Genomic DNA, 27,861 nt, shown 5'->3' on the forward strand with positions numbered 1-27,861 from the left:
CCGCCCCCCACTGCTCTGCGTTCCGTGCCACGCCCCCGCCCCGGGGCACGTGCTCGGCGTCACGTGCGCCCCCGCGAGGCGAGCGGAAATGACGCAAGTCCTGTGCGCCGTCAGGATGGCCGGGCTATGGCGACGTGCACAGGCTACGTGCGGCTGTGGGGCACTGCGCGGTGTTGGGCGCTTCGGCGGCCCCTGCTGGCCGCCGCCGGGGGACGGGTCCCGACTGCGGCCGAAGCATGGTTGCCCAGAGGCCGGCGGGCCTGCGACGCCTCGCCTCCCTGGGCGTTGGGGGGCCGATGCCCCGCGGCCGCGGGCCAGTGGCGGGGGCTCTGGGAGGCGAACAACCGGAGCAGCGGCGGCGCATTCTCGGGCGGCGAGGATGCCTCCGAGGGCGGCGCGGAGGATGGGGCCGCGGGCGCGGGGGGCAGCGCGGGCGGCGGGGAAGGCCCCGTGATAACGGCGCTGACGCCCATGACGATCCCGGACGTGTTCCCGCACCTGCCGCTCATCGCTGTCAGCCGCAACCCGGTGTTCCCGCGCTTTATCAAGATTATCGAGGTAACGAGAGCCCTGCCTTGGCCGCGGTTTCCCCACCTGTGCGAGCAGCGGGTTGGACTGAGGGATCGCTTAGCACCCTCATTCCTCGAAACGTTTTCAGACATGAAGCTTCTTCAGGGCCGGAGTTCGAGTCTTTGCTCATCACTCGCTCGGTGAACTTGAGCCCAATTCTCCCCCTTTTGGATCCCTTAAGAGGAGTTGAATCCAGTGAGCTTAGGCTCGCCCACTTAGAGTCCTAGTCTTAGAAATCCGGTGCTGGGGAGGACCAGAACAGTATTGCCGCCCAGTTAATCTTCTGCGGGTCTTGGGAAATGTAACACTCTCCCCCGGGGCGATCTCCCTTCTGGTTACAGTTCTTTTGGGATCAGGATTCATTTCTTCCTTAAACAAATATTTCTTGGCCGCTTAGCATGTGCCAGGTACGGTTCTAGGAGTTAGGGATACAGCAGTAAACAAAACTGACAAAAATTCCTGCCTTTGGAGATTACATTCTATTGAGAAACGTTTTCAGTTAGGAATAATCGCGCCTGGGATAAACCTTGGCTACGATCTGGCCACTGCACAAAGCTTGGAGGTTACGTTGTAGCAGTATGTGAGAGGCAGTAAACAAGTAATCTACTAATGTAGGTGAATTATAATGTGTTCAAAGCCATTAAGTACTACAGGGAGTCATAGAGCAAGGAATGGTAGGCTTAGGAGGAAACTGGGAGAAGGATGGTCTCAGGGGCGCAGACATTGTTGATTCATCCAGCAGTGTTCTTGACTTAGCACGAAGCAGGCACTGAGGATACAGCAGCCAGCAAGTGACACGCAGTCCCTCTGCCCAAGGAACGTAGGCTCTTGTAGAAGAGAGAGTAAACTAGCCAAGAGCTACAAAGGGGGGGGTAATACCAGGGTGATGTAATAGAGAGAAAACAGCTTGAGTGCAAGGAACTTGAGTTTTTTTAAGAGTAGGAATGACCCAAATGCCTCCCTTCTTCCCCACCCCCCTTTCTTTTTTTAAATGCTGTGGAAACTGGAATTTATGGAGGAGAAAGGTTATCTGTTAAGTCTCTAAGCAAGGTCACACAATGAGTCAGCCTCTCCCCTCGCACTCCAGTCTGCTAGATAAATCTCAAGGATCCTTGGAAAGGGGTAGGAAGAGACAGAGGGGCCCCTCCACCTCCTCGCCCACACTGCTGACTGTGCTGAGATACCTTTCCTGATGTTGAGTAGTGGTTACTTGCAGGCCCCAGAGCCAGCTCCTGTGAGTTCATCTCCTGGCTGCTCCACCCCTAGCTCTGTAACCTTGCGCAAGCTGTTCCCCTGGGCCTTCATTTTCTCATCTGTGCAATGGATGTAGTAACAGTACCTCATTTCTCAGAGCTGTGGTGGGTGGTCAATGACATCACGTGTGTAAGGGATTTAGTGTGTGCCTGGTCCTTAGAATACCTCACTGCTAAGCTGCTGTTTCCTATGTGGTGTGCTTCTGACATTTCAGAAGCCTGCCCTGGAAACATTTTTCCCATCCTTGACCCACCCCCAGCAGTCTTCTCTACCCTTCCAGGATCTTGGGGCCAGGACTGTTCATCAGGTGTGGTCCCCTCAGCCCTGCAAAGTGGCAGATGCTCCTTGGTCCCAGTGCCCAAGCAGAGAGATGGTTCTTCCAAGAGATTCTGTCTGCCCACCGATAGCCAGCCAGGAGGGCTGAATGAATTGCCGTGGATAGCATGAGACTGGCACGTGGTATTCACTGTATTTCTACTGCCGTTACTTTGTAAATAACGAAAAGGAATCCTGCCAGAGGAAGGGGACAGGCACTGAGATGCAGCAGTCAGCTGTGAGCAGAGGAGAAACGGGGAAAACTTCTGAGACCCCATAAATGGTTCTGAACCAGTTTGCACAGCTCCATTTACTCTGTGTGTGTGTGTGTGTGTGTGTGTGTGTGTGTGTGAGGAAGATCAGCCCTGAGCTAACATCTGTGCCCATCTTCCTCCACTTTATATGGGACACCGCCACAGCGTGGCCTGACAAGTGGTGCGTCGGTGCACGCCCGGGATCCGAACCTGCGAACCCCGGGCCGCTGCAGCGGAGCGCACACTTAACCGCTTGTGCCACTGGGCCGGCCCCTCCATCTACTCTTAATTTTGTAGTTGACACTGTGTGTGGCTAACTTGGCCCTGTGGTTTCTCTCCTGATTAGTGGTCTCTCAGTATAAACCAGTGGCTCTAATTTTGGGTGGGTGATGTACCCTCCTGACAGCTGTCACGGACCTTTTCCTGGGAAAAATGCATCTATAGCGGCAGGAATTCCTGGACCATAAGTCGAGAGCCCCTGCGAGGGGTGAGTTAAAACACAGGTTCTGGACGCGTGGTGCCTGGGCCAGCGGCATCACCTGGGAGCTTGTTTGAAATGCAGATTCTCAGGCCCTCTCTAGACCTGTATCAAGAAACTGCAGAGGTGGGGCCTGGCCATCTGTTTTACAGATCCTCCTGGTAATTCTGATGCATGCTGAAGTTTAAGGGCCACGAAGTTTAATGGAAGTCTCACCTGGGCATTAACACAGGCTTGAAAGAAATCAATTGAGACCTAAGGACATCTGTGCTCCTCCCCATCAGATGTTTCCTAGGAGACATTATTAGCCTTCTACCTGCCATTGAAATGACACCAAGAGAATGTGCTGTGATCCTGGGTTTTTTTTCTTGTTTTTTTTGTGAGGAGATCAGCCCTGTGCTAACATCTGCCAGTCCTCCTCTTTTTGCTAAGGAAGACTGGTCCTGGGCTAACATCCGTGCCCGTCTTCCTCCACTTTATATGGGATGCCGCCACAGCATGGCTTGCGAAGCAGTGCATCGGTGTGCGCCCGGGATCCGAACCGGCGAACCCCAGGCCACTGCAGCGGAGCGCACACACTCAACCACTTGTGCCACCGGGCTGGCCCCGTCCTGGGGGTTTTGATGATCGATGCATAGGGTGTAGATGGGATAGGGAAATACTTTGAATGAAAATGAGAGGAAGGCACCAGCCTGTGGGGTGGGCCACAGTTGAGTTAACACACATTTAGTGTCATCCTTCTGACATTGATAAAATAAGAATGGTCTAGGTTTTCAAGCCAAGACGTTTCGCCACTGAAACACCTCTCGAAATTGGATGTGAAATTAATTTCTTGGTTCTGGCTGTTGGTCTCCTTTGTGTTTTCTTTAGGAAGGGGGAAATCTCAGGAATGCAGCTGGTCAACTCTGACTCACTCCATTCTCCACACTGTTTGTTTTTGGTTCAGGGGTTCCTGGACTGTTGGTTAGTGTCCTGAGTCCAATTAGCATATCCCCAGAGAAGACAGAAAATGCTAGAGCCGCTGTCAAAATCTCGGCTAGAAAACCTACTCTGCTTTTCACCTTGGGGTCGTTGTCTCGCTAGGTGAAAAATAAGAAGTTGGTTGAACTGCTGCGAAGGAAAGTTCGTCTTGCCCAGCCGTATGCCGGTGTGTTTCTGAAGAAGGATGACAGGTAAGTGGAAGTTTTCCTTCACGCCTGCGTTGAGTCGCCCTGGAGCATGGCTCACCACAAACCCTGCCCCGTGGAGTAGCCTCTGACCCTTGACCTGAAAGAAACCAAGCAAAACCTACAGGGGGCAAGGCTGAGAGCCGACCATCCGTTTTCAGTCTGGGCTGAAGGCTCGGAGCGCTAGGCTTCACGCACTGTCAAGATGTGGGGGGATGTTAATCTCGAGGACCCGTGATGTTAAAACAAACACACCCTCGAGACCACTTCAGAGCAGAGCTAGGCGGGCAGATGTGGTGGCTCTGGGTACATCCACCTCGACTCCAAGTGAGAATTTGTCCATGAGTTACAAGGTGCATTCTCATCAGGCTCCGTAACGGGAGGTGTGGAATGGAGTCAGAATTCCATCTGGGTCCGCCCTCCCGGCCGACTTCGCCAGGAGCTGCTCAGCAGTGTGCAGTCACCTGGCAGCGGCCCTTGGCTCCAGAGCCCCGGAGAGAGCGAGGCAGTGGCGCTCGGCTTTCCGTCAAGGCCATAGGGGTGTTTCTCCTCTCCCTTTCTCCCTCTTAGTGCGAGACACCCCACTGAGAATCAGGGCGCCTGTGCTGATGTTCTGTATGTCCCTCTCCCCCAGCAACGAGTCTGACGTGGTCGAGAGCCTGGACGAGGTCTACCACACGGGGACGTTTGTGCAGATCCACGAGATGCAGGACCTGGGGGACAAACTGCGCATGATCGTCATGGGACACAGAAGGTGCGAGGGCCCGAGCCGGTGGGACGGGCGGGAAGAGCGGCCCCCGGTGCCCCCAGGTCCTAGCACTGACCCGCCCTTCACTGCCCCCACAGTGACCAGGCCTGAGCTGGAGATGGGGGGAGACGTGTTACCTGGACCCCTCCCTTCTCAGAGTCCCCTGTTAAAGTGGCAGTGTGGGTGGTCAGCGAGAAGCATTTCTTGTATGCACATTATGAAAAAAGCATCCCAGAAATGAAGGAGCAGGTTACCTCACGTCCCGTGTCAGGTGTCAGCCGCGCACAGTCGGGCGGGTGGGCCTTCCCCAAGGCCCCTGTCCGCGTCCACAGGTAGATCATGCCCATATGTTCACGTTATGAGCACTTTGCGGCTTTCCACTCAGCCAGACCCATGTTCTTGTCAGTCTGTGTGGTCTCTCCCTCCGGTCTCCCGGAGGGCTGCACACGACGTTTGTAAGCCCACATTAAGCCGTTGTACCATTACAGTTAATGAAGAAAAATCTATAAGCTCAGCTGAGAGTTGAAGCTCTCGATGGAGAAACGAGCCAGCTTTTCAAATGTGTTCCAGATACTTGTGCAAACATGTCAGTCACAAGCCATTAACATAGTAAATGTTCTGAAAAGCCTGTCACCGGAGATGCTCGTTGGCACTTGTTGGCTCTAGAGTCTTCTGTCCTTCTTCCTCCTGGGCCTTTTTCTTGTGTCAGCCGGGCCCCGACTGTGAGAAGTTGGGTGGCATCCCCACTGTGCTAGGCCCCCACACGCGCCTTCATCTGCCGACGACGGAGTCTGTTTTAGGGAAGAGGTGGCTCTTGTGTCTCCTGGGAGGGTTCGTGGGCCAGAGGGAACAGGATAAGATGCAACTGAAATGAATAAAACCAGTGGCGGCTCCTAACCGCTCTGTCAGCCTTCAGGTGCCGTGTAGAGTGAGGCGTGCTGACTCCTGTGGCCGCCCTTCCCGGGGCTCACCGAGTTGTAACTTCCTTTGCCCCGCGCATCTCGCCTCCCCGGTAGCTGTCAGGCCCACCTCTGAGGGAGGCACTGTTGTTAGTTAACCGTGTGACGGGAGAGCCGACACGTGAAACACGGCCTGTTTCCACTGAACACTCGGGGCCTGTGTCTGCCAGGGACTCGGGTATGAGCAGAGAAACAGGCGAGGGGCCCGCTTTGGGAGCCCAGCCCTGAGTGGGGAGGAGATGAGCATGGAAACGGGTCACAAGCTGAATTCTGGGGGTGGTGGGTGCTCTGTGGGGAAGCGGAGATGGCCGGCGTGCTGGGTGTGTGCGTAGGTGGGGCTAGATCTCACTGACGTGGTCAGGAGGGCTTCTTAGTGGAGGTGCCCTTGGATCGAGACCTGAGTGACGCAGAGGAGCCACTGTGGCGAGTTCGAGGCCGAGGGAGGGGCAGGTAGAGAGTCTCGGAGATGTGCTGTGCTCGGCTGGGCTGACAGCCCTGACGGCCCCAGAGCTGCTTCCTGCTGGTTTATCTCTTAGGCTTCTAGTGTTCGTAGGGGACAGCGGGGCATTGGTGTGGGAAGCAGAATGGGTGGGTCGGCTGGAGTCCAAGGCCGGAGGGGGCCCCTGGTCTTGGGGCTCTGAGAAGGTGGCTGGGCCTCCAGCTCCAGGGCCCCGTGGCCGCAGGGGCCTGGGCCCAGCGGGACCCAGAGAACCTCCCGGGGCCCCTCCCAGCCTCCGTGGCTTGACCTGCGCCTCGCTGCTTGCGCTCAGGATTCACATCAGCAGACAGCTGGAGGTGGAGCCGGAGGAGGCCGAGGGCGACGGCAAGCAGAAGGCCCGTAGGAAGGCGAAGCGGGGCAAGAAGGAGGCGGAGGAGGACCTGAGCATCAGACGCCAGGTGGAGGTGGTGATGGAGCCCGCCGCGGGCGCCCCCGGAGAGGTGCTCATGGTGGAGGTCGAGAACGTGGTCCACGAAGACTTCCAGGTCACGGAGGAAGTGAAGGTAAGTCCAGGGGGCCACCCCCTGTGTCTACGCTCCTGTGGGGCTCCCCTGGGAAGCCGCGCGCCCAGTGGGGGTCTGGCCTCGCCCAGCGCTCCAGTTCTTGCGGAGCACAGAGCGTCCTGTCCCTCCCAAAGTCTTGGGAGAAGCTGCCATCAGACAGGTAAATAAAATATGCTGGGGCCCTTAGGTGTGCTCGAAGGAGGCCAGATTTGAACCCAGGTCCAGCTGCGTCTGCTGGGCAGGGGCCTCCAGCCTGCGCCCCAAGCCCGGGCCGTACAGGAGGGGACGCAGGGTATGTTCACTGTGACCCGTGGTTGTCAGGAAAGAAATAGCCTTCTGGCCACCATCACCCCCAAACCTAGGGTCGCTTGCCTTCTCTGTGGCCTGGCGAGCCAGCTGTCGAGGTGGCCGTGGGACGTTCCTTGCACCCGTTCTTCTGGCGCAGGCTGTGGGGTAGGGACAGAAGGCAGGCAGAGCTAATGGAAGGCTCCTCACGTGCCCACACCCGGTGTCACTGGCCTCCCCGAGGAGAGCACAGCCAGGCGTGGCTGACAGCGTTGGTGTGGTCCTGTGGCACCGTGTTGAGGAGGATCCTGGGGCAGCTTCTGAGCTCGGTGGGAAGGAGTTCCACACTCCACTGGCGATGTCTGTGCTGGCGCTGGAAGGGGCTCGGCTGTGTTTGCCGCTGGCCTGGGCCGGCAGTCACATCCACAGGGCCTCACGGGGCCCTGAGAGCAGCGCTGTCTGGGAGAACTTTCCGCGGTGGTAGAGGCGTTCTGATTCTGCACCATCAGCCCCCTGTGACCTGTGGCTGGTGCGACCAAGGAGCAGAATGTCTAATTTAATGTGCACTCGTTTCAACGTGGATAGCTGCTGACGGCTCGTGGCTGCTGTTCTGGGCAGCACGGCTTTAGTTTCCAGGAGAACCGTGCAGTGGGGGAAAGGTGAACGGGGAACCGCACAGATGCTGCGATGAAAAGAACTGGGGACCTCGGAGATAGGGTGCTCATCCTTGTTCACGTGAATGCCGTGGACCTCCAGCTGGCCTGCTCTGGCTCCTTCTGCAAAGGTCATCTCAGGCAATTCAGAGACAAACCTAATAACCAGAGACCAGTGGTTACGCGGGAAGAACCCAGCTGTGGTGCCCACTTGCTCAGTGCTCACTAGTGCCCTCCCTGGAGTACGATGTGCCAGGAGCTGTGGCCTTCGGGGAACAAATGAGATGCGGGTTTTTATGCCATGAGCTGTGCCCAGTGGTCCTCAGGAGCATTACTGGCCTCACTGGCGGAGAGCAGAGGCAAGAAGGAACACCGTGCCTGTGGCACGCAGCAGAGGGGCCCTGTCTCTACAGAGTTGGGGGCGAAGTCCGGGAGGGGCCAGGCTGCCAGCCCCGGTGACTCACAGGCACGTCCCCAGACAGGAGCGTTCACAGCCTGGATGTCCTGCGGCAGAAGTTGAGAAGGGGGCCTGTCAGTTGTGCAATTAGTGCCTAAAAGAAAGGAATAAGGAAGCCTCCTTTCCTCCCCGCCTTTGCTCCCCCAAGATGGCTTGGTCTGAGGTCAGAGTGGTGTAGAGAGACAGGGCTGGTGTTCGTTTTGTCCCGGGATCCCGTGACTGGTGGATTCGGGCTCTGCTCTTGGGCCTCCAGGGGCGGATGGCAGGGGCTTCCCGGGGCCACCACCCCACTGGCCCCAGTGACCCAGCGAGGCCTCCCTGCTTCCAGGCCCTGACGGCTGAGATCGTGAAGACCATCCGGGACATCATCGCCCTGAACCCGCTCTACAGGTTGGTCTCCCGCGCCCCGCCCCGAGGCCACGCTGGGGTCTGTGCGGCTCTTTCCACAGCTGGGTTGGCGGGACGCTTTCTCAGCGAGTCGTGCTGATAGAAAACCTTGCCGGGGGCGGGAGGTTGGAGGGGACGGCTCCCCGGCCCAGGATCGTGGCCTCCTTCCTGCTGACCAGCGCCTGGGTTTGGCTGGAGCCTTGGTTGTGTCAGCTGGGGCGGAGGAGTGATTCTCGAGGGGTCACTGTGGCCGCTGGCGGGGGCTCGCATCTGGGCACGGGGCGTTCGTCTCGTGACTCCAGGACGGAGGCCCCGCCAGCCTGAACCCCATGAGGCCCGGATGCAGAGCCGGCTCTCGCGCTGCAGGGACAAGGGGCCTGAGGCCGGGGATCCTGAGAGCCCGGCCCCAAAGCAGCGTCCTCTGTCCCTTCCAGAGAGTCGGTGCTGCAGATGATGCAGGCCGGCCAGAGGGTGGTGGATAACCCCATCTACCTGAGCGACATGGGCGCCGCGCTGACCGGGGCCGAGAGCCACGAGCTGCAGGACGTCCTGGAGGAGACCAACGTGAGTGCCGCCTGGCCCCGCCTGCACCGTGCGCCTGGCAGCCTCCCGGCCTGGCTGCTTGTCCTGGGCTCCGTCATGGAGATGACTTCACGTCAGCACGTGTCCTTCCGTCCACGTCCGGCTCCCACGTTCTTTGCAGTGGCTGCGTGCTATTCCACCGGGGGTGCCCAGCATTTAGTGGGTGGCGTATTTGGGTGGTGGCCAGTCTTGCTGTTAACGAACAACGGCTGTACGAACGTCCTCATCCTCCCAGCCTGTAGACCTGTTGATCTGTAGGGGCGTTTCCAGAACTTGGCTCGTCAGGTCTGAGCGTGCCGTGCCTCTGACCAGGCCTGGCCTGGTCAGCCTGCCCCAGTCGCACGCCCTCCAGCAGCAGCTCTCGGGATCCCCGTCCCCCCGCACAGAGGGGCGCCAGCTCTGACCGCGCTCTCACGTCCGCGCTTTCCTGGCAGATCCCCAGGCGGCTGTATAAGGCCCTCTCCCTCCTGAAGAAGGAGTTCGAGCTGAGCAAGCTGCAGCAGCGCCTGGGCCGGGAGGTGAGCCGGGCGGGGGGCCGGGACGCCGCCCCTGCGCGCAGGGCCGCGTGCAGTTGGGCTCTGTTCTCCAGCTGGGAAACGCGTTGTGCTGAACCTTAAAACTCGTCCCCGTGGCCGAGCCCCGAGAGAGGTCTCAGGAGCGGCCTCTGTCAAGGGGGAGAGTTTCTCTGCCTTCAGGGTCCGGGGGGACATTCTGGAAATGGGGAGGCAGCCTGGGAGAGGTTGAGAAGCTGCTCCCCAAGACTCAGCCGCTTGAGCCCGCCGTCCCGACTGCGGGCCAGCCTGTGGGCTGCTGGGTCACCGCTTCCTCCCCGCGCCAGAGTCGTGCGGTCCCGGGGAGGCCCGCGCTCGGGGAAGGACGGAAGGCCTCGGAGGCTGTGTCCCGGGGTTCTGTGTCGCGAGGCAGCAGCGGCCCACGTGGGCCTGTGGGCGCCGCGCTCGCCCCCCCGCGCCCTCTGGCCTGACAGGCTCGGCCCGCAGGTGGAGGAGAAGATCAAGCAGACGCACCGCAAGTACCTCCTGCAGGAGCAGCTGAAGATCATCAAGAAGGAGCTGGGCCTGGAGAAGGAGGACAAGGACGCCATCGAGGAGAAGTTCCGCGAGCGGCTGAAGGGGCTCGTGGTGCCCGAGCACGTCATGGGCGTGGTGGACGAGGAGCTGAGCAAGCTGGGCCTGCTGGACAACCACTCCTCGGAGTTCAAGTGAGCGCGGCCGGCCCCTCCTTCCCCAGCCCCGGAAAATGTGCTGACCCTGGAAGCCCGAGGGGGCTCTCTTGGGCACGTTCTCGTCACAGTGGGTGTTGGATGCGTTACGCCCCTGGCGCGTGTCAGTCTTCACGTTGCTCCTGTGTGGAGCATGGCTTTGTTGCCCCATTTCACAGATGAGGAAATTGAGGCTCAGGGCAGTTGTCAGTGACCAGGGCCTCTGAGCGGTGTGGTCGATGGGGACAGGGATTTGAACCCAGGCACATCTGGCTGTATGGTAGTGCTTCCAGCCAGGACCAGGAGTCCCTGAGCCATCACCTAAGGCCAGCCCCCGCCCCTCGCCTCCCCCTTGCTGCTTTGAGAGGCAGCCAGGAGGTGAGCTTGCTTTCCTGGGGCACGGCCTTGCCCAGCGGTTGTTGCCCCCGCATCCAGGCCCTGAGTCGGGATGGCTGCCCGGGGTTTGGGCTGAGGGGCTCAGGGAGAATCCTCTGAGACTTGTCTGGCCCCGCCTGCGGCCCAGGGACCGGGCACTGCTCCTGGGCAGCTGGTGGGCTGGCCAGGGCTTGGGACAGCCCGGCAGAGGGGAGGAGCTGGGCGGCCCTGAGCTCCTGCTGACTCAGAGGTTTGGGGAGGGCTGGTCTCTTTCCCCGGGGACCCCGGGAGACGCTGCCCCTCCACACACTGCAGGCCTCTCTTCCCTGGGCAGCGACCCAGCTTCCCAGGCTGCCGTCACGAATGACCGTGAACGTAGCGTCTCAGAACCGCGCAGACTGTCCTCCAGGCTGAGGAGGAAGTCCTGAAATCCGGGTGGGTGGGGCTGGTTCCTGCTGGAGGTGGGGGTGGCGTCCCTTTTCCCCCTTCAGAGCGCCGCACCGCAGCCTCTGCGTCTGGCGTCACGTCGTCTTCTCTGACGCTGGCCCTCCCGCCTCCCTGTCATCAGGAGGCTCGTGCGGGGCTCTTCGAGGCCCGGGGCGGCTGCCGTGCCCGGTGCACAGCTCCACCCGGGCGTCACTCCCCCGGCGGTGCTGACCTGCCGCCGTCCAGGCCCCAGTTTCCTGAGGAGTCTCCCCTCTTCTGGCCTCTCCCCGCCGTGGCGTCGGCCCTGAGCATCCCCTGCTCGCTGCGTCCCTGGTCCGGGAAACAGGCCTAGCGCTTGTGCCAGGAACCAGGCTCAGTCCCGCCGCGTGGCCGGCCGGGACGGTTTTCCACAGCAGTTACACGCCGCGCCGGCCGGGTGCCTGCGGCAGGTGTAGTAGGGACCAGATGTGGCCCTGCGGGCCCCTCGCCGCTGTACCCAGCGGGGGTCGGGCGACTCGCCGGGTCCGCTCACCGGCCTTGGCCTGTCCTCTGGCAGTGTCACCCGCAACTACCTGGACTGGCTGACGTCCATCCCGTGGGGCAAGTACAGCAACGAGAACCTGGACCTGGCCCGGGCGCAGGCGGTGCTGGAGGAGGACCACTACGGGATGGAGGACGTCAAGAAGCGCATCCTGGTGAGGCCCGCGCCCCTCTCCCACCCCGCTGAGGCCCGTACCCCTCCTGGGCCCCTGGGCGTGGGCCGTCACCCACAGTGAAGTGAGACTTAGTTAAGCCCCCTCCTACAGGCGGGCCTCACTCTCCCCCCCCCGGGCACCACAGTCCCATGTCCCAGGCATGTGTTCCGCGCCCCTGGGTGGGCGGGCGCTGGGAGGCAGAGTGGGTCGTGGTTTGGATCTGTGTGTGGGTGGTGGGCACCTCAGAGCCTGGGGCCCAGCAGTCCCCTGTGTTGTGGGGGGCCCTAGAAGAGGCCCCTGGTGAATTTGTAGGCCTGAGGGTACGGGAGGGGTTTGGCCGAGGCAGCTGGTGGGGTCAGGCTAAGGAAGGTGGGGCGGGGGGGCCCTGGCTAGAGGCACTGGTTGGAGCGGCTCAGAAGTGTCGGGGGCAGCCCGTGTGCCCGGCTGGCCTGCCCCGCTCCAGGGGGCTCGTGAGTTTATGAGGAGGGTGAAAATCATGCTGCGAGTCGGGGGGCTGGACTGGAGAGGAGGAGGAGGCATGGTGATCCAGGATGTGGGAGCGGTGAGCCTGTTGGTGGGAGAGCTGCCGTGGTCACCCACACTCGATGGTCAGCCGCCCGTGTTCTGGTGTCTGTGCGTCCTGTTGGCGCCACAGGCCATCCCTCCCCGTGGCAAATGGCAGTTGTGGTCAGCTCAGCCCCCCTGGGACAGGCCTTGTCCCTTCTCGCAGCCCCCAGATGCCTGAAGGCGGCGGGAAGGTGGCCCGGCTCCTGCCAGGCGGAGCCCGGGCCCTGCAGAGAGGGCAGCGAGTGCTCACGGGAGCCCACCCCGCCCGCAGGAGTTCATCGCCGTCAGCCAGCTCCGGGGCTCCACCCAGGGCAAGATCCTCTGCTTCTACGGTCCCCCCGGCGTGGGCAAGACCAGCATCGCCCGCTCCATCGCCCGCGCCCTGAACCGCGAGTACTTCCGCTTCAGTGTCGGGGGCATGACCGACGTGGCGGAGATCAAGGGGCACAGGTAGGCCAGGCCTCTCCCCTCGTGGCTCGTCCCCGCCTCCTTTGGGGTATCGTTCCTCCTGGGTCTGCTCCTACGTGTGTCAGAGTCACACTGGAGTAAGTAGCTGAAAAGTCCAGGCGCCGATCTGACTTCAGGCCTGGCTGAATCCAGGTGCTCAAACATTGGATCAAAATCTTGGCCTCTCAACCCTGGAGAGAGCCCCTCAGCCAGGCTGTCAGCAGGCGGCTCCTGGTAGATCTGGCTCACGTCCCACCAGCTCATCCCGCCCGACACTCTGGTCAGATTCCAGGGCTGGCGTTGGATGGGCCGTGCCTGCTAGGGGCGGGGTCTGAGGGAGACCTGCCAGTGCGTCTGTCTCTTTGGCCGCGACCCTGAGCTGGGGGAGGATGTCTATGTTCCCTGCACCTGTGAGCGTGAGGCGGTCCGGGTGAGCAAGGCCGTGCAGACAGGCCAGGTGTTTATCTAACCTCCACCGCGGCCATGTCGGGTGCATCTCCCTGTTGCCTCTCCCGTCGGCCCTGGAGGGCGCGTGGCAGGCTGAGGTCCTGGGTTCCGCCCACCCAGCTGTGCGCTCTCCCGCAGGCGGACGTACGTGGGCGCCATGCCGGGGAAGATCATCCAGTGCCTCAAGAAAACCAAGACGGAGAATCCCCTGATCCTCATAGACGAGGTGCGTGCGGGCCGCCGGGCCCATGGCTGACGGACGGGGCGGCCCTGACGGGGTGTGTCTGCCATGGAACCGTGGCCCCTATGGTTTCAGTGGTCCCCGAGTCATCTGGGTGGCCTTGCTGCAGCCAGGCTGCCTTGTGACATGGGCCCCTCCCGCCCGGAAGGACCCCGTGCCTGCGCACACCACACCAGCAGGCCAGCCCTCCTGCTTGTGCCCACGGCTCCCCCAGCCCTGACCCGCCCGAGTGTCTGGGGAGTGGGACAGGGTGCCGATGCCTGCCCTCTGTTGCCCCCCAGGTGGACAAGATCGGCCGGGGTTACCAGGGAGACCCCTCGTCAGCACTGCTCGAGCTGCTCGACCCTGAGCAGAATGCCAACTTCCTGGACCACTACCTGGACGTGCCCGTGGACCTGTCCAAGGTGCGTGTCCTGCCTGCGCGGGCCCTGCAGAGAGGCGGCCGGCCCGTGCTCACACCTGCCCCTCCCAGGTGCTGTTCATCTGCACGGCCAACGTGACTGAGACCATCCCCGAGCCCCTGCGGGACCGCATGGAGATGATCAACGTGTCGGGCTACGTGGCACAGGAGAAGCTGGCTATCGCGGAGGTGAGCAGGCAGGGGTGCCAGGCCTCAGGGACCCTGCTCCAGAGTGTCCGTCCAGGAGGGGAGGCAGGCGGGACGCTGTGGGATCTGCCAGGTGGGGTGGCGTGAGGCGTTACCCGCAGAAACAGGCGAGGCCTGCTGTAAAGTGTGTCTGCGTCACACCTGCGACACCATGTGTGGGGGCTGTCCGCACGCGAGCCATTTCTCCTGCCGAGTGTCTGCCGTTCAGTTCACTCCTGACCCTAACTACCCGGAAATCACCCTAGGCCCCACGGGCTCAGGGCTCGGTCCTGCAGGACCGCCCCACTTGACGCCCGTGCCGAGCCCCGGGCCTCCGACTTCTGACCCTGCAGCTGTGAATCGGGGCGCCCACACCCCCTCCTCGGCTTTGATAATCTGCTGGACCAGTCCACAGAACTCAGGGAACGGTTGACTTACTGTTTGTTACAAGAGTCGCAGAGAACAAGGTGGGGGGAAGGGGCGGAGCCTCCACGCCCTGCCCCTCCCCATGTCCCTCCCCCCGCCCTAGAGGGGCTCTGTGGGGGCTCCGTCCCATGGGCACGATCGAGCGCACCACTGGCCATTGGTGACAGCTCAGCCCCAGCCCCTCTCCCCTCCCTGGGGTCGGGGCGGGCTGAGAGCGCAGCCTCTAACTGGGGGTTGGTCCCCGGCCACCAGCCCTGTCCTCCGGGCGTCACCAAATTAGCATGAACTCAGGTGTGGCTGAAATTCAGGGGCTTCTTTTGACGAACAAAAGACGTCCCTGTCACCCTGTCCCTCACTCAGGAAAGTCCAGGGGTCTTAGAAGCGCTTGTGCCAGGAATGGGGGCTGGAGACCTGACATGTAAATCTCACCTCCCGATATCGCAGGATGAGAACCGGGCAGGGGCGTCCTGTGGTCACAGGGGCTTCAGGGTCCCGCGCCGTCCTGGGATCGTGAGCTGAGCTCTGACGGCACGTCCACCCCCATAGTGCCCCCTATGTCGGGGTCACACACCACGCCTGTCCCCAACATGGCCCGGCTCCCTTGGCTGCTGGGCCGGTGGTACTGCTGGCTCAGGCTGCCGTCCCTGGCCCGCCAGCCGCAGTTCCTCGGGTTGGCTGACCACCTAGCTGGGCTTGTCAAGGCCGGGGCTCCCCAGGACTCGGGCTCAGTCTGCATTCCTTAGACAGGCGTCTCCCCAGGCCAGGGAGGAACCCTCCCTTCCCTCTCCTGGTGCTCACAGTCGATTCAGGCCTGGTTTCGGCCTTGAAGGGCATTATAGGGGAGGCTTGTATTTCCCATGATGTGTTTTCTTTCTGGGAAGGGGTTGAGTGTGTTTCTCCCCCCCAAGCCCTTCTCGGCCCTGTGCTGGTTGCTGGTCCCCTTGCGCCCCCTGGGGCCGGGAGGTGGGGCGGCTGCAGGGGTGCTGGGACCCCCCACCGCGTGCGCCCTCCTCCACCAGTGTGGAGAGCTGACTGGGCGAAGGAGGGGCGGACTTGAGGGTCTGGGCGGGGGCCTCCTTCAGCCCTGAAGGGACAGGAGGAGGATCACAGGGATTGCTCCAGGCTGGCCCCACTGGTGGCAGATCAGGGACGCCTGGGGCGCTGTCCCACGGTCGGTGCTCAGGACACCGTCCAGTACTGCCACGTGCAGGAGTCGGGCTGGGCTGTGGGTGATTGTGGGGCCTCTGACCTCCCTCTTCCCGTGTGCTGAGCGTGGTGGCTACACAATCAGCTACAGCACGGGCCCTGAGTCTATATGTGGGGTGAGCCCAGGAGGCCTTCCTGGAGGAAGCAGCACCTCAGATGACATCTGGAGGGAGGGCAGGAATGGGCTCCCGGCAGAGGATGCAGCATGTGTGGGCGGCAGGGCCGGGCGTCTGCAGGTCCCGGGCTCACCATTAAGGGGCCGGGCGCCTGCCGGGCCATCTGCCGCTCTCTCTCCTGGGGGCGCAGGCTGCTCACCATTCAGGTCTCGGCTCAGGTGTCACCCCTTGCGGCAGCCCGCCTTGACACCCTGTCTCCGTTAGATGAGCACCCGCCCCCACGGGGGCCAGAGCTCTGTGCGGGCAGCCCTGGGCCCCTCGGGGATCTCGTTTACCCGCCGGGGTCCCTGGGAGGCTGGGTGGTGGATGGCCGGGGGTCCTGATGGTGCTCTCCTCCCCACCAGCGGTACCTGGTGCCTCAGGCGCGCGCCCTGTGCGGCCTGGATGAGAGCAAGGCCAAGCTGTCGCCGGCCGTGCTGACCCTCCTCATCAAGCAGTACTGCCGCGAGAGCGGCGTGCGCAACCTGCAGAAGCAGGTGGAGAAGGTGAGCGGGGGCTACACTGTGTGGGGGGGGGGGCGATGCCCGAGGACGCGGTGCTGACCGCAGTGACCGGACACGGAGGGGCAGACACTGTGGGGTCCACTCACGGGAGGGCCCTGGGGGGGTCACATCCACACACACACAAAGTGGATGGTGGGGCCAGGGGCTGGGGGAGGGGACGGGGAGTCAGTTTCATGGGGACAGTCTGACTTTGGGGAGATGGAAAGTTCTGGAGATGGATGGTGGGGATGGTTGTATGACCACGTGAATGTGCTTCATGCCACTGAGCTGTGCACTTAAAATGGCTCAGATGGTGAGTTCTGCGTCACACGTACTGTACCACAGCTGTAGAAATGAAAGAGCTGGTGGGGGTGGGCGGGGGTGGTGGCACGGCCGCCCCCCAGCCCAGCCCAGCCCGCGCTGCCCCACAGGTGCTGCGGAAGTCGGCCTACAAGATCGTGAGCGGCGAGGCCAAGTTCGTGGAGGTGACGCCCGAGAACCTGCAGGACTTCGTGGGCAAGCCCGTGTTCACGGTGGAGCGCATGTACGACGTGACGCCGCCCGGCGTGGTCATGGGGCTGGCCTGGACCGCCATGGGTGAGCTGTCCCTTCCCTGGCCCCCTGGGGGGTGTGTTGCGCTCGCTTCCGAGCTCTGCTGGGTACAGTGGAGCCAGGGATTGGGGCTGCTCGAGGACGAAGATGGGGCCACGAGCAGCGCACGAGCTGTATCTGGGCGGCACTGACAGGTGCGCGTGCCGGAGAGCCCTCACAGCCCAGCAGCGGAGAGCTGGGGCTGGAGGGGCTTCCGTGCCTGCCGACTTCGCTGAGCCCGCCAGGCAGTCCGGGGCAGAGAGTCCAAAGGGCAGCAGGGGCTCCTTACAGCCCATGGACTGTCTTGTGCGGGGCCAGGGGGGTGGGGGCGGGCTTTTGGGGTCACAGGGACGCTGGCTCTGGCTGGGGGAAGTCTGCTCGCTGGGCCGTGTTCACAGTGGTGTGGCGCGTCAGGCGCGCAGTGTAGGCCTGCGTGTGACCCTGTCCCTGCAGCTGGGGTCTGTGCCCCAAGGGGGTGCTGTGGAGACACTGTGCTGCAGAGTCGTGGAGGAAGAGGAGGCACTAGGCCGGGGAGAGCAGGGAAGGAACAGCGTTGAGGGCAGCGGGAACAGTGAGGGGGCGTCCCTGAGGCCCAGTGGTGAGGAGGGTGGGGGTGGCTGTCCCAGGAACCTGAGGACCTAGGTGTCACGGGCTTTGCTCCTGTCTCTCCCAGGAGGCTCCACGCTGTTTGTGGAGACATCCCTGAGGCGGCCGCGGGACAAGGACGGCAAGGGGGACAAGGATGGGAGCCTGGAGGTGACGGGCCAGCTGGGGGACGTGATGAAGGAGAGTGCGCGCATTGCCTACACTTTCGCCAGGGCCTTCCTGATGCAGCACGACCCCAGCAACGAGTTCCTGGTGACCTCGCACGTCCACCTGCACGTGCCCGAGGTGAGCCCATGCCCACCTGGCTGCCCAACCCACTGCCTCTCCCCCCGGGGCCACTGCCCCCCTCCACCTCTCCCCCGGGGCGCCCCCCCCACCCTCCGCCTCTCCCGCAGGGCGCGACCCCTAAGGACGGCCCGAGCGCTGGCTGCACCATTGTCACGGCCCTGCTCTCCCTGGCCATGGACCAGCCGGTCCGGCAGAACCTGGCCATGACGGGTGAGGTCTCCCTCACGGGCAAGATCCTGCCAGTGGGCGGCATCAAGGAGAAGACCATCGCGGTAAGTGAGGCCCTCACTCCAGGGGCTTCCTGCCCAGCTTAGGACACAGCGCCCCACAGCCACTGTGCACATCTGTGTTGGGGCCTCAGCTGGGAAGAGGGAGGGTCGCGGCCTGGTTTACAGCTGGGGAGACAGAGCCCGGAGCAGGCTGCCTGGGCTCTGTCTCAGGCGCTCCCTGCACAGTGGCGCCCAGCCTTCTCAGAGCATTGGGGAAGGTTCTGGGTCTCTCCACTCAGCTCCTCAGTGAGACTCTGGGTTCCTTGAGGGTAAGAGGGGGGTCTCCTGTTTGCTCGCTGCCCACTTGGCCCAGCCCCGAGGACCATGGGTGCAGAGCAGGCCGGGAGACCGGGGTGGATCTGGGGGGCACGGCTGCCCTGGGCCGGCCTTCTTCTGTGCCTCCCCTCAGTGTTGGGGTTCCTGCTCCTTCATCTAGTTCCTAGCAGAGCCCGCATCGCCCACCCTCCCCACAGCAGCCCTGAGTCTGACCCCCCATCCCTGGAGCAGGCTGTGCTCCCGCCTATACCCTGCTCAGCCCCTCTCAGACTCAACACCCTGAGTGCATGCAAGGCAGTGTGAGGGGAGACCTGTGATGGGGACACCCCCGGCCTGGTGACAGGCGGGGGCTGCTGTCCACCCAGGGGCAGAGATGGGCTGAGGGGCGGCAGCAGAGGCCCGGGGTGGGGCTGAGCCTGTGTGGCTTGAGAAAGGGACAGGTCGCCTGGACCGCAGGGGAGGGGGAGCCCTAGAGGGCTGTGGGCAGGGGAACATGACTCGCGCCCGCTGGTGGGAGCTGCACATGGGGCAGGATGACCAGGCGATCGGGAAAACGTCAAAGCTACGTTCTCAGATACATTGTTTCTCCAGCTCCATGTACTGTTCAGACGCCACACATCTAAACGTAAAGCAGTGGGGCTGGGATTAATCTAGAAACCCAGGGCCCTGGTTTCCCTGCGTTCCAGGACGCAGTGGGGGAGCAGCCCCCCAGCAGAGGCCGGCGATGGCCCCCTGGCCCCAGGGTCTCGTCTGCGCGGCTCAGGGCCGCAGCGCGCCCCGTGCCCCTCGCCCGGACCGTCCCGGGCTGACCTGTGCTCCCCCCAGGCCAAGCGCGCGGGGGTGACGTGCATCGTGCTGCCGGCCGAGAACAAGAAGGACTTCTACGACCTGGCGGCCTTCATCACCGAGGGCCTGGAGGTGCACTTCGTGGAGCACTACCGCGACATCTTCCGCATCGCCTTCCCCGAGGCGCGGGCCGAGGCGCGGGCCCTGGCCGGGGGGCGGTGACGGTCGGGGGCGAGGACGTCGACGACGGGGGAATCGGGGGGTCGGTGACACGCGCTGTTTAAGCATGATTAAACCCTTCGCAGTACGCGCGGCTCCGTCTCTCCGTGCCCGTCCCCCCCGCCAGCACGACACCGCACGTTCTGGAAAGCTTTTATTGCGCGCACAGGTCAGGGCTCAGTCCTTCTTGGCCGCCGCCTTCCTCATGGCCGCCAGCACGTTGCTCAGCTCCTCGCGCTTTCTCTTGGCGCGGATGTGCGTGCCCACCTGCGGGCGAGCGGCGCCGTGAGCGTGAGCGTGAGGCCGGGCGCCCCGCCCCGCCCCGGCCGGCCCCGCCCCGCCCCGGCCGGCCCCGCCCCGCCCCGCGCCGGCCCCGCCCCGCCCCGCCCCGCCCCGCGCCGGCCCGCCCCGCCCCGCCCCGCCCCTACCCTCTTCTTGATGAACTTGAGGGCGCGCTTGTCCTTGGAGACCTTGAGCAGCTCCATGGCGCGCCGCTCGTACGGGGCGAAGCCGCACACCTCCCGGATCATGTCCCGCACGAACTTGCTGTGCTTGGTGAGGCGCTGCGGGGGCCGGGCGTCAGCGGGGCGCAGGTGTCCGCCCCGGGCCCCGCACCCCCACCTTGTCCACCCGGCGCGGCCCGCGCGGCCCTCTGCACAGGCTGTTGCCCGCCGTGCAGTCTGGGCACCGCGGAGTCGGGGCTGCTAAAGGCAGCAGCCCCCGAGCCCGACGGGCCTGCGAGCCCTCCCCCTGCCACTCAAGACATCGGCTTTCCCCTCCCTCCGCGTTCCGGCCTCGGCCCAGCTCCTGCGCTGCGGGGCGAACTCCTACTCATGCGTCAAAACCCGCTGCCATACCCTGCCCCGGCTTCCGTCCCACCGGCCGGAGAGGAGGGTCCGGGTGGGCGCGAGCCGTCCAGGGGAGTACCGGGGTCTCCATCACTGCTCCGGCAAGACCGACACCCCCTTTCTTGCCCCCAGGGCCCCGACACCTCCACCGCGCCCCCCGCCGCCTGCGTCCAGGCCCCGGCCGCGCGCCCGGCACTCACCCCGCGGCGGCGGCTGTGTCTCGGCTTGCTCACGTTCTTGGTCACCTTGTGGCCCTTGTTGAGGCCCACGGCCATGGGGTAGCGCAGGGCCATGGCTGCCGACGGCGGCGGGGAGAAGAGGTGGGGGTGAGGCCCGGCTCGGCCCCCGCCGCGCGGAACCCCGCGCCCCGGCTCCCCCGGGCTCGCTCGCCGCACGCACCCAGCCCCCCGAGCCGCACGGGGGCCGCGGGGGCTCAGATGGAGGCGGATCCCACCCGCGCGGGGCCCCGCTAACCTGTTGTTCTTCAATGGCTGCTGCGGCGGAAGGGTCGTCGCCGCGCGGGACTCTGGGATATCTACCCTCCGCGGGCGGCGCGGGCCAGAGAGGCCGGGACGGCGCGCGCTCCCCCTGGCGGCCGGAGGCGGCCCTGCGGGCTCCCTGAGCATGCGCACTTACCGCACTGAGCCGGCCGAACCCGGAGTCGGACCTGGGGGGCGTGGCTGTGGCCGCGGTCCCTCCCTCCGCCGGCGGGTCGAGGGCTGGGATCCTCCCTCTGCCGCTTGGTGGCTGAGCCTGCACCCGGGACTTCACCTCCCAGGACCTGAATCTCTCCCTTTATAGAATGAGGGGCAATCATACTACCTGTTCCCAACTGTCTGAACAAGATATAACGGTACCTGGCACAAAAGAAAACTTCATACACGGAGGCACTGGTTCCCTTCTATGGGAGGCCAGGCTCTGGGCTAGAGTTGAGGATGGCGATGTGGTGTAGCGCCCCCTGCTGGCAGTTGATATCATTTGATGTAAATTTAGGTGGTGCAGGGATGGGAGGCTGGTGGGAACAACAGAAAGTTCTGATTTTTATCTTTCGATGCTACTTATCTCCAAAAGACGTCTCAATTTGAGGCTGGTCTGTCTGGGGTCAGCCCTTCAAACACCTGCTAATCTTAGAGCCTTGGACAGCCAAGAGCTGCTAGCATTTTCTAACATTGTATTCATTCTACAGATTTTATCTTTACAGTTATTTTTTTCTTTATGCAAGCAGCGCTGGCTTATCATTTCAGGGAAAGTGTCAATTTTCAATTCATTGATGTAAATATCAGTGATGGGCGGATACAGCCCACAGTTGGCCTTAAAGAGCGAGAGGCCCGTGTCAGAATCCCGGCTTCTGCCACTGACTTCCCCTCTCTCTAAGTGTCGTTCCCTCATCTGTAAACTGGGGACAATGAGAGCGCCGACTTCCAGTCGTGACGATGCCACAGATCGCGAATGTCGAGTGCACAGTGCCTGCTGCTCGTTATCATTATTGGTGCACAAAGCATGGACTTCGTGCTGGAAATAAAGCCTTTGGCCCACAATCAGTCCCCTTCCTTCCGCCCCCGACTTCCTGGCTGAGGTCCAGCTCGCTCTCAGCCTCCCTTTCTCCACCTGTGAAATGGGGTTGAGTTCTGGTCCCGGTACCCACAGCCCTCTTCGCCCACCTGCCACCAGCAAAAGGAAGGAGCACACAATCTGAACAGCGGATACGCAAGGGAAGAAGTGTTTTTATTATGACACGGGAGGCTGGGTCCAGCCCAGAAGGCGTTCTTTCCCTCCTTCCCCTCCTCAGACCCCACCAGCAGGTGGACACCTTCCTTCCTCTCTAGGGGGCAGGGTTGAGGGATGCTCCGAGGTTGAGGGAGTGCAACGAACAAATCAGGGATGCCGTGGTTCCAGGTGGGAGATGGAGAGGGTTCCAAGGGTGGCTCGGCAGTGGTGTGACCTGTTTGATGTGGCCAGGGCCCTGGGGCAAGTCACATCACACCCGCCCCAGCCTCAGTTTCCTCATCTGTAAAGTGGAAGCAGCAACCAGATCATCGACAGCCGAGAAGATGGAGGTAATGCCTTCCAAGGCCCTGACAAGCGCCTGGCACACGGTGGGCGCTCACACACCCAGAGTTGTGACTGTTTCCAGGCGCTGGAAGTTTCTCTCGGTTTTCCTTCTCTGTCTGGAGGACTGTCTTGGGCCGTGGCCACCCTCTCGGAGGTGTCTCGATCTCCGGGCTGGGTGGATGGAGCGTCTCTCTCCGGGAGGATGAAGGGGCAGCCCCCAGGAGCTCAGGCAGCAGCGGGGGCGGCGGTGACGTTGAGCTCCTGGCGGATGAACCAGGCCCTGGGGCGCGGCAGCCACCCCCGGAGCAGGCAGAGCAGGCGGAAACGCCAGGGGTAGAAGACGCCCGAGGCGCGCGTGGCGCCGCCGCGGATCACCGCCAGGGCCGCCTTGGGCCCCGGGGCCGCCCTGGCCCTCGTGACGCCCCTGGGGACGGGAGGGCGCGGTGGGGACTGCGGCTGGGGCTGGCCGGCCCCCCACAGCCCCCCGGCTCCCGCCCCAGGCCTCACCTGACTCCCTCCGCGGCCTCGGCGCGGTCCCGGAGGCCCAGGACGCACATGGTGATGGCCACGTTCACGTCCTGCACGTCCAGCTCCCGCCGCAGGGAGCCGAAGAAGCCGTCCAGCGCGAACTTGGCGGCCGAATAGGGGCTGGAGAAGGACGTGGGCACGCGGCCTGGGGGCGCGGGAGGACGGTGGCTGAGCGGCCACACGCCGCTCCCCCTCCTCCAGGAAGCCTTCCTGCCCCCTCCTGGCTCACCAGCGCCAAGCCCTGTGGCCTCCCCACTCCCCGCCCCGCGTGCACGCACCGAGCAGCGAGGACACCACCACCAGGGAGCCCCTGCTGTCGGTCAGGCTGGGCAGCGCCAGCGAAGTCAGCTGCACGTAGCTCAGGAAGTTCACCTGCAGGTGGCGACTGCGAGTCACCGGCGGAGGAGGAACCCAAGCCGGAAAGGGGCGGGGGCGGGGCCTGGAGCCTGGGGGCGGAGCCTGGGTGGGGGCGGGTCCCGAGGACTGGGGCGGAGTCACAGATGGAAGAGCTGGATCGCTGGCGCTGGGCGGAGACAAGGCCAAGAAGGCGGGGCCTAGAACCGGAAGGGGCAGGGCCTGGGCCTGGGAGGGGCAGGACCCAAGGTAGGGATGGCAAGAGGGTGGAGTCTGGGACAGGAGGGCTGGAGTGCCGGCCCAGGGGGCGGAGCCTAGAACCCGGAGGGGTGGAGCCTGGGGTAGGGGGGATGGAGCGCAGGCTCGTGAGGGCGGAGCCCGGGCCCAGAGGGGGCGGAGCCTAGAACCCGGAGGGGTGGGGCCTGGGATGGGGGATGGAGCGCAGGCTCGTGAGGGCGGAGCCTGGGCCCAGAGGGGGCGGAGCCGGGTTAGGGGTGGGGCCTGGGGATAGACGGGATGGAGTGCAGGCTCAGGAGGGCAGAACCCAGGCCCAGAGCAGGGGAGCCTAGAACCAGGGGGCGGGGCCTGGGACTAGGTGGGGTGGAGCCTGGCCCGTGAGGGCGGGGCCAGGGCCCAGAGGGGGCGGAGCCATGGGTGCAGTGGGGCAGGGCCTGGAGAGGGAGCCTGGCCTGGAAGGGTGGAGCCATGCAGAGAGGGGGCGGAGCCGTGGCGCGGAGGGGCGGGGCCTGGGGACAGGCGGGATGGAGCCAGGCCCAGAGGGGGCGGAGCCATGGCCGCGGAGGGGCGGAGCACCTGCAAGAGCCAGCGTGTGGCTTGGGCGCTCCGGGCCCGCGTGCCTGCCGGGGCGGAGCCGAGGTGGTTCAGCACCAGGTAGTCCAGCCCGCCTGGCCGGGAGAGGTCCGTCAGCCCGGAGCTACTCCTTGAGGCTCCGCCCCTGGGACGCATGAGACTCCGTCCCAGCCCCGCCCCCTTGGACTAGCAAAGCTCTGGCCAGAGCATTGACCCAATGAGCTCCACCCTAGGTAGCGCCCCACTTAAGATCAAAGAGACCCCGCCCTACTCCCCACATCCTGCCAGACTTTGGTCCCTGATCCAATGAGGCCTGGTCCAGAGTTCCGACCCCTGGATGCTATAAGGCTCCACCCTTAGCCACGCCCAGGGCCCCATAAATCTCCACCCTCAGAAGTCTGTTACTACCACACCCCCACCCCAATTCGGGTCCTGCCCCTAAGGCCTAGGCCAAGGTCCCACACTCCAGGCCCCGCCCCTCACCCAGCTTATCCAGCGCAAACTGCACCACGCGCCCGGGCACCTCGGGGGAGGCCATGTCCGCAGCGATGTAGAAAACCTTGGGAGCGCCCAGCTTCCGGCAGTTCCCTACCACCTGGAGGGCCAGAGCTGTCCGTGGGCTCCTCCACCCCAGCGGGCCCCCCTCCACCTGCCGGGCCCATTGGGGCCCCAGCCTGAAGCCCCCTCCCCTACTCTGGGCCTCGGGGTTCATTCGCCATCATTCCGAAAGCTTTACCACTGGGGTCGGGGTCGCAAACTGGCAGCCTCTGGGCCAGAATAGGGGGTGTTTTACTTGCTTAATCACCAACATTTGAAACTCAGAAGATTTCAAGTAAATCTCAGATTTCTGGCCTCTCTTGAAATTTTGGAAGGTTTGTCCCCAAGAGCTGTACATTTCCTTGGGGCATCAACGGGCTATTGCTAAGAAATGTCCACCATCCCTCTTTTGAGGCTGAGAACCCTGGCTATTGGCACAGGCCCTGGACACTATTAATACTGCCATTTATTGAGGAACATTCCCTCCTTCATACTCACTGTCTTATTGCATCAACCCAACACCGCAACCCATGAAAAGGCACTTTTATTGTCTCTGTTTGTAAACGAGGAAACTAAGGCTCAGAGAGGTTAAGCGACTTGCCCCAGGTCACACAGGAAGCCTGGATCCTTGTCAGGATTCAAACTCGGGCCTTGTTTTCCACCCCACTCCCACTCCCACCATTAAACTCGAAATGGGGAGTCTCACCTTCTGCAGGAGGGCCTCGGTGTGGGCAGTGAGCACGAGGTGGGAGCCCAGGCGTGCGTAGTGGTAGGCCAGCTCCTCGCCGACGCCTGCGCTGGCTCCAGTCAGCAGCACACGGGCCCCCTGGAGGCTGGCTGGCAGTGAGCACAGGTGCTCAGCCTACAGGGTGGACAGGCCAGCCGGCCCAAGTCCTCCGTCCGCTACCCCAGGTGCTCACCTGGGTTGAAGTTGTCATCCCAATAATAGGCGAAGAAGAGGGCTCCCAGCCCGGTGAGGAGCAGTACCTTCATGGCCCCGCCTGGTCTGCAGCGGGAGAGAGGGTGGCCGCACAGGTCTGGCCCACAGGCACACCCGTTTCCCCAATTTCGATGAAGATGCTCCTGGCCCTGCCCCCTTCTCCATCTCCACTGCCACCACCTGGTCCAAGTCACCATAGAGCTCACCTGAACCGCTGTACCAATCCCCTTCCCTCTTGAGGGCTTTCTCCCTCCACGCAGCAACCCAATCACATCTTGCCTTCTTCCACTGAAAATCCTTCCGACAGAAGCCACACTCCTCGATGGCCAAAGAGGCCCTGCAGAGACCAGCCCCTCTTGCTCACTCTGCTTTCTGCCACACCAGCCTCTTAGCTGTTCCTCGGAACCAGCCAGTCACCATCTGCCTCAGGGCCTTTGCACTGGCTGTTCCCTCTGCCAGGAATGCTCTTCCCAAATATAACCCAATGGCTTGCTCTCTCACTTCTTTCAAGTCTCGCAGCAAAAATTACCTCCTCCGAGGGCGCTTCCTTGCCTTCCTTTTCTAAAGCACCTCCCTTCTGGGTTCCTCTCTCTCCCTGACCTCTAGAACTTTCATCTCCTTCTCAGCAACAAAATCATCTTGATGATTGTTACCTGATCACTGTCTCTCTCTCCCCCCAGAGTGTCAGCCCCACGAGGGCAGGAAGGAAATGGAAACCTGTTTTGTTTACTGTTGGGTCTTCAGCTCCCAAAACTGTGCTAGGCACACAGTTGGTGCTCAATAGATACTAGATTGACACAGAGGGATATGAGGAATGTGGGAGGTGACAGCTGGGGGGGCCCAGAAAGAAGACTGGAGACACCCAGAAGGAATTGGACACTCGGGGCTAGGTTAGGGACAGAGGAGCCCATGTCATCAGGGTTAAGACAAGACTTCAGCTGTGGTGGCCGATTTACTTGCTCAGGGAGAGGGCAAAAGAGAAATAGGCCAGGTACCGAAAGTTCGGGGGGTCATGGAACTCCCCTGAAAAGGGCACAAGCCGATCACATCTTGAGGTTTGTATCCTCTGAAGTAGGTGGGACAGAGGAGGCACTGCAAAGTTCCACCTGCCTCCTCCGTCCCTCCCACCCGATCCTCTCCAGGCAGCCAGAGGATCTTTGTCAAAAAAAAAATCCGGCAAGTCCCTTCCTGCTCCAGACCCTCCCAGGGCTCGCCACTGCCTCCAATGGAGACCAAGCGCTTCACCCCAGCCCACGGGCCCAGGGGTCTGGTCCCCGCCCACCTGTCCATCCTCATCTTCCCCCACTCTTGTCTATGAGCTCTCAGAAAAGTGAACTCCTCGCCCTTCCCCAGTCACGCCAGCCGTCCCTTCACCAGGGAACGAGCTCCCATCTCTCCCACTTCCAGGGGAAGTCCGTGAAGCCCCTCAGGTCAACCCTCCTCCCACCCCCGGCCCTGACACAGCAGCTCGCAGGGGTCGGATGGGTGGATGGGTGGATGGGTGGGTGGATGGATGGATGGGTGGGTGGGTGGACGGACAGACGGACGGACGGAGCAGCCAGGCTGCGATGGGGGAGGAATGGGGGGAAACAGATCCTCGCAGAACCCACCGGCTCCCTAACTTGGCCGGGCTTCAGTTTCCCCTCTGGACAAACGGGGTATGCAACCCCAACCGCGCACTCACCCACTCCAGCCTCAGTTTCTCCCGCGGTCCAGCGGGGGTGGGGTCCCGGCGCGGCAGCCAAGTGCGAGCCCCTCGGGCCTCCGCGGCGGCATCTGGCCTGGCCCCCGACCGCGCCCCCTCCCATAGAGCCGGAATCACGTGATTCCCAGCCCACCTCCGAGGGTGGGAGGGACCAGACAGCGGGGACTCAGTGCTCGGGCGTTGCCAGGCAACAGCCTCCCGCCGGGCTCTCCCCTACCAAGCAGCGGCTCTGGCCCCGCCCCCTGGAGGGAAGCCCCACCCACCGACCGCGATCATGTGACTTAGGCCTCGCCCCTCTCGCACAATTCCGCTCCCGCGTTGCCGTGACAACCGGCTTGGAGGCACACTTTTCCTGGGCCCGGGCTCTTCAGTCCCCCGCGCGGGCGCGGGTGGACCTCCCCGGCTCCGACATCTTCTTGGGTCACCCTCAGGCCCCACTCAGACATCCGACTCCTCTTTCCCCTCACACCCCCAGGGCAGCGCCGCGCCGGACTACCTTTCCCAGGAGCGTCGGCGGCTAGGCGAGACGTCGGGTGCCTCACGGGGCGGTGCGGACTACATTTCCCAGACAGCTTTGCGGCGGCCGGGCCCTGAACATTACGCTTCCCGGAGTCCTTTCGCGGTGGGGCCGCAACCCTCTCTGGCGTCT

At 63.1% G+C, this 27,861-nt stretch overlaps 3 protein-coding genes and 1 pseudogene across 14 annotated transcripts; 1 reads left to right on the forward strand and 3 right to left on the reverse strand.

The window, feature by feature from the left end:
* The first annotated feature begins 111 nt into the window (after positions 1 to 111).
* Positions 112 to 19,474, forward strand: LONP1 (lon peptidase 1, mitochondrial). The gene is made up of 18 exons (XM_004441264.3): positions 112 to 558; positions 3,955 to 4,043; positions 4,672 to 4,791; positions 6,515 to 6,746; positions 8,470 to 8,531; positions 8,963 to 9,092; positions 9,545 to 9,628; positions 10,109 to 10,329; positions 11,687 to 11,825; positions 12,664 to 12,842; positions 13,425 to 13,512; positions 13,809 to 13,931; positions 14,000 to 14,116; positions 16,266 to 16,406; positions 16,835 to 17,000; positions 17,668 to 17,885; positions 17,996 to 18,160; positions 19,259 to 19,474. Exons 1-18 carry the CDS (start codon positions 127 to 129, stop codon positions 19,439 to 19,441), a joined length of 2,889 nt encoding a protein of 962 aa, XP_004441321.2. The 5' UTR covers positions 112 to 126; the 3' UTR covers positions 19,442 to 19,474.
* LOC147912190 (U4 spliceosomal RNA) lies at positions 1,008 to 1,127 on the reverse strand (annotated as a pseudogene).
* A 105-nt stretch (positions 19,475 to 19,579) lies between the features above and the next one.
* On the reverse strand, positions 19,580 to 20,903 carry RPL36 (ribosomal protein L36). Of its 2 annotated transcripts, XM_087425676.1 has the most exons (4): positions 20,761 to 20,903; positions 20,487 to 20,581; positions 19,867 to 20,001; positions 19,580 to 19,705 (listed from the first exon to the last, which is right to left on the reverse strand). In XM_087425676.1, the coding sequence occupies exons 2-4, from the start codon at positions 20,577 to 20,579 to the stop codon at positions 19,616 to 19,618; spliced, it is 318 nt and encodes a 105-aa protein (XP_087281802.1). In that variant the 5' UTR covers positions 20,580 to 20,581; positions 20,761 to 20,903; the 3' UTR covers positions 19,580 to 19,615. The 2 variants fall into 2 exon arrangements, with proteins under 2 accessions (XP_087281802.1, XP_014651525.1); XM_014796039.2 differs by lacking the exon at positions 20,761 to 20,903 and having other exon boundaries at positions 20,487 to 20,669.
* Positions 20,904 to 21,985: 1,082 nt separating this feature from the next.
* On the reverse strand, positions 21,986 to 27,827 carry HSD11B1L (hydroxysteroid 11-beta dehydrogenase 1 like). 11 transcript variants are annotated; one of them, XM_087425666.1, is made up of 9 exons: positions 27,192 to 27,257; positions 25,714 to 25,844; positions 25,488 to 25,604; positions 25,274 to 25,404; positions 24,514 to 24,625; positions 24,034 to 24,125; positions 23,145 to 23,389; positions 22,846 to 23,011; positions 21,986 to 22,762 (listed from the first exon to the last, which is right to left on the reverse strand). In XM_087425666.1, the coding sequence occupies exons 3-9, from the start codon at positions 25,558 to 25,560 to the stop codon at positions 22,391 to 22,393; spliced, it is 1,191 nt and encodes a 396-aa protein (XP_087281792.1). In that variant the 5' UTR covers positions 25,561 to 25,604; positions 25,714 to 25,844; positions 27,192 to 27,257; the 3' UTR covers positions 21,986 to 22,390. The 11 variants fall into 11 exon arrangements, with proteins under 11 accessions (XP_087281792.1, XP_087281795.1, XP_087281791.1 ...); XM_087425669.1 differs by lacking the exons at positions 25,714 to 25,844; positions 27,192 to 27,257 and adding an exon at positions 27,709 to 27,827 and having other exon boundaries at positions 25,488 to 25,573; XM_087425665.1 differs by lacking the exon at positions 25,714 to 25,844 and having other exon boundaries at positions 27,192 to 27,382.
* Between the last annotated feature and the right edge of the window lie 34 nt (positions 27,828 to 27,861).

This window comes from Ceratotherium simum, chromosome 39, assembly GCF_057802395.1.
Source record: "Ceratotherium simum simum isolate JZ-2026a chromosome 39, ASM5780239v1, whole genome shotgun sequence".
NCBI lineage: Eukaryota > Metazoa > Chordata > Mammalia > Perissodactyla > Rhinocerotidae > Ceratotherium > Ceratotherium simum.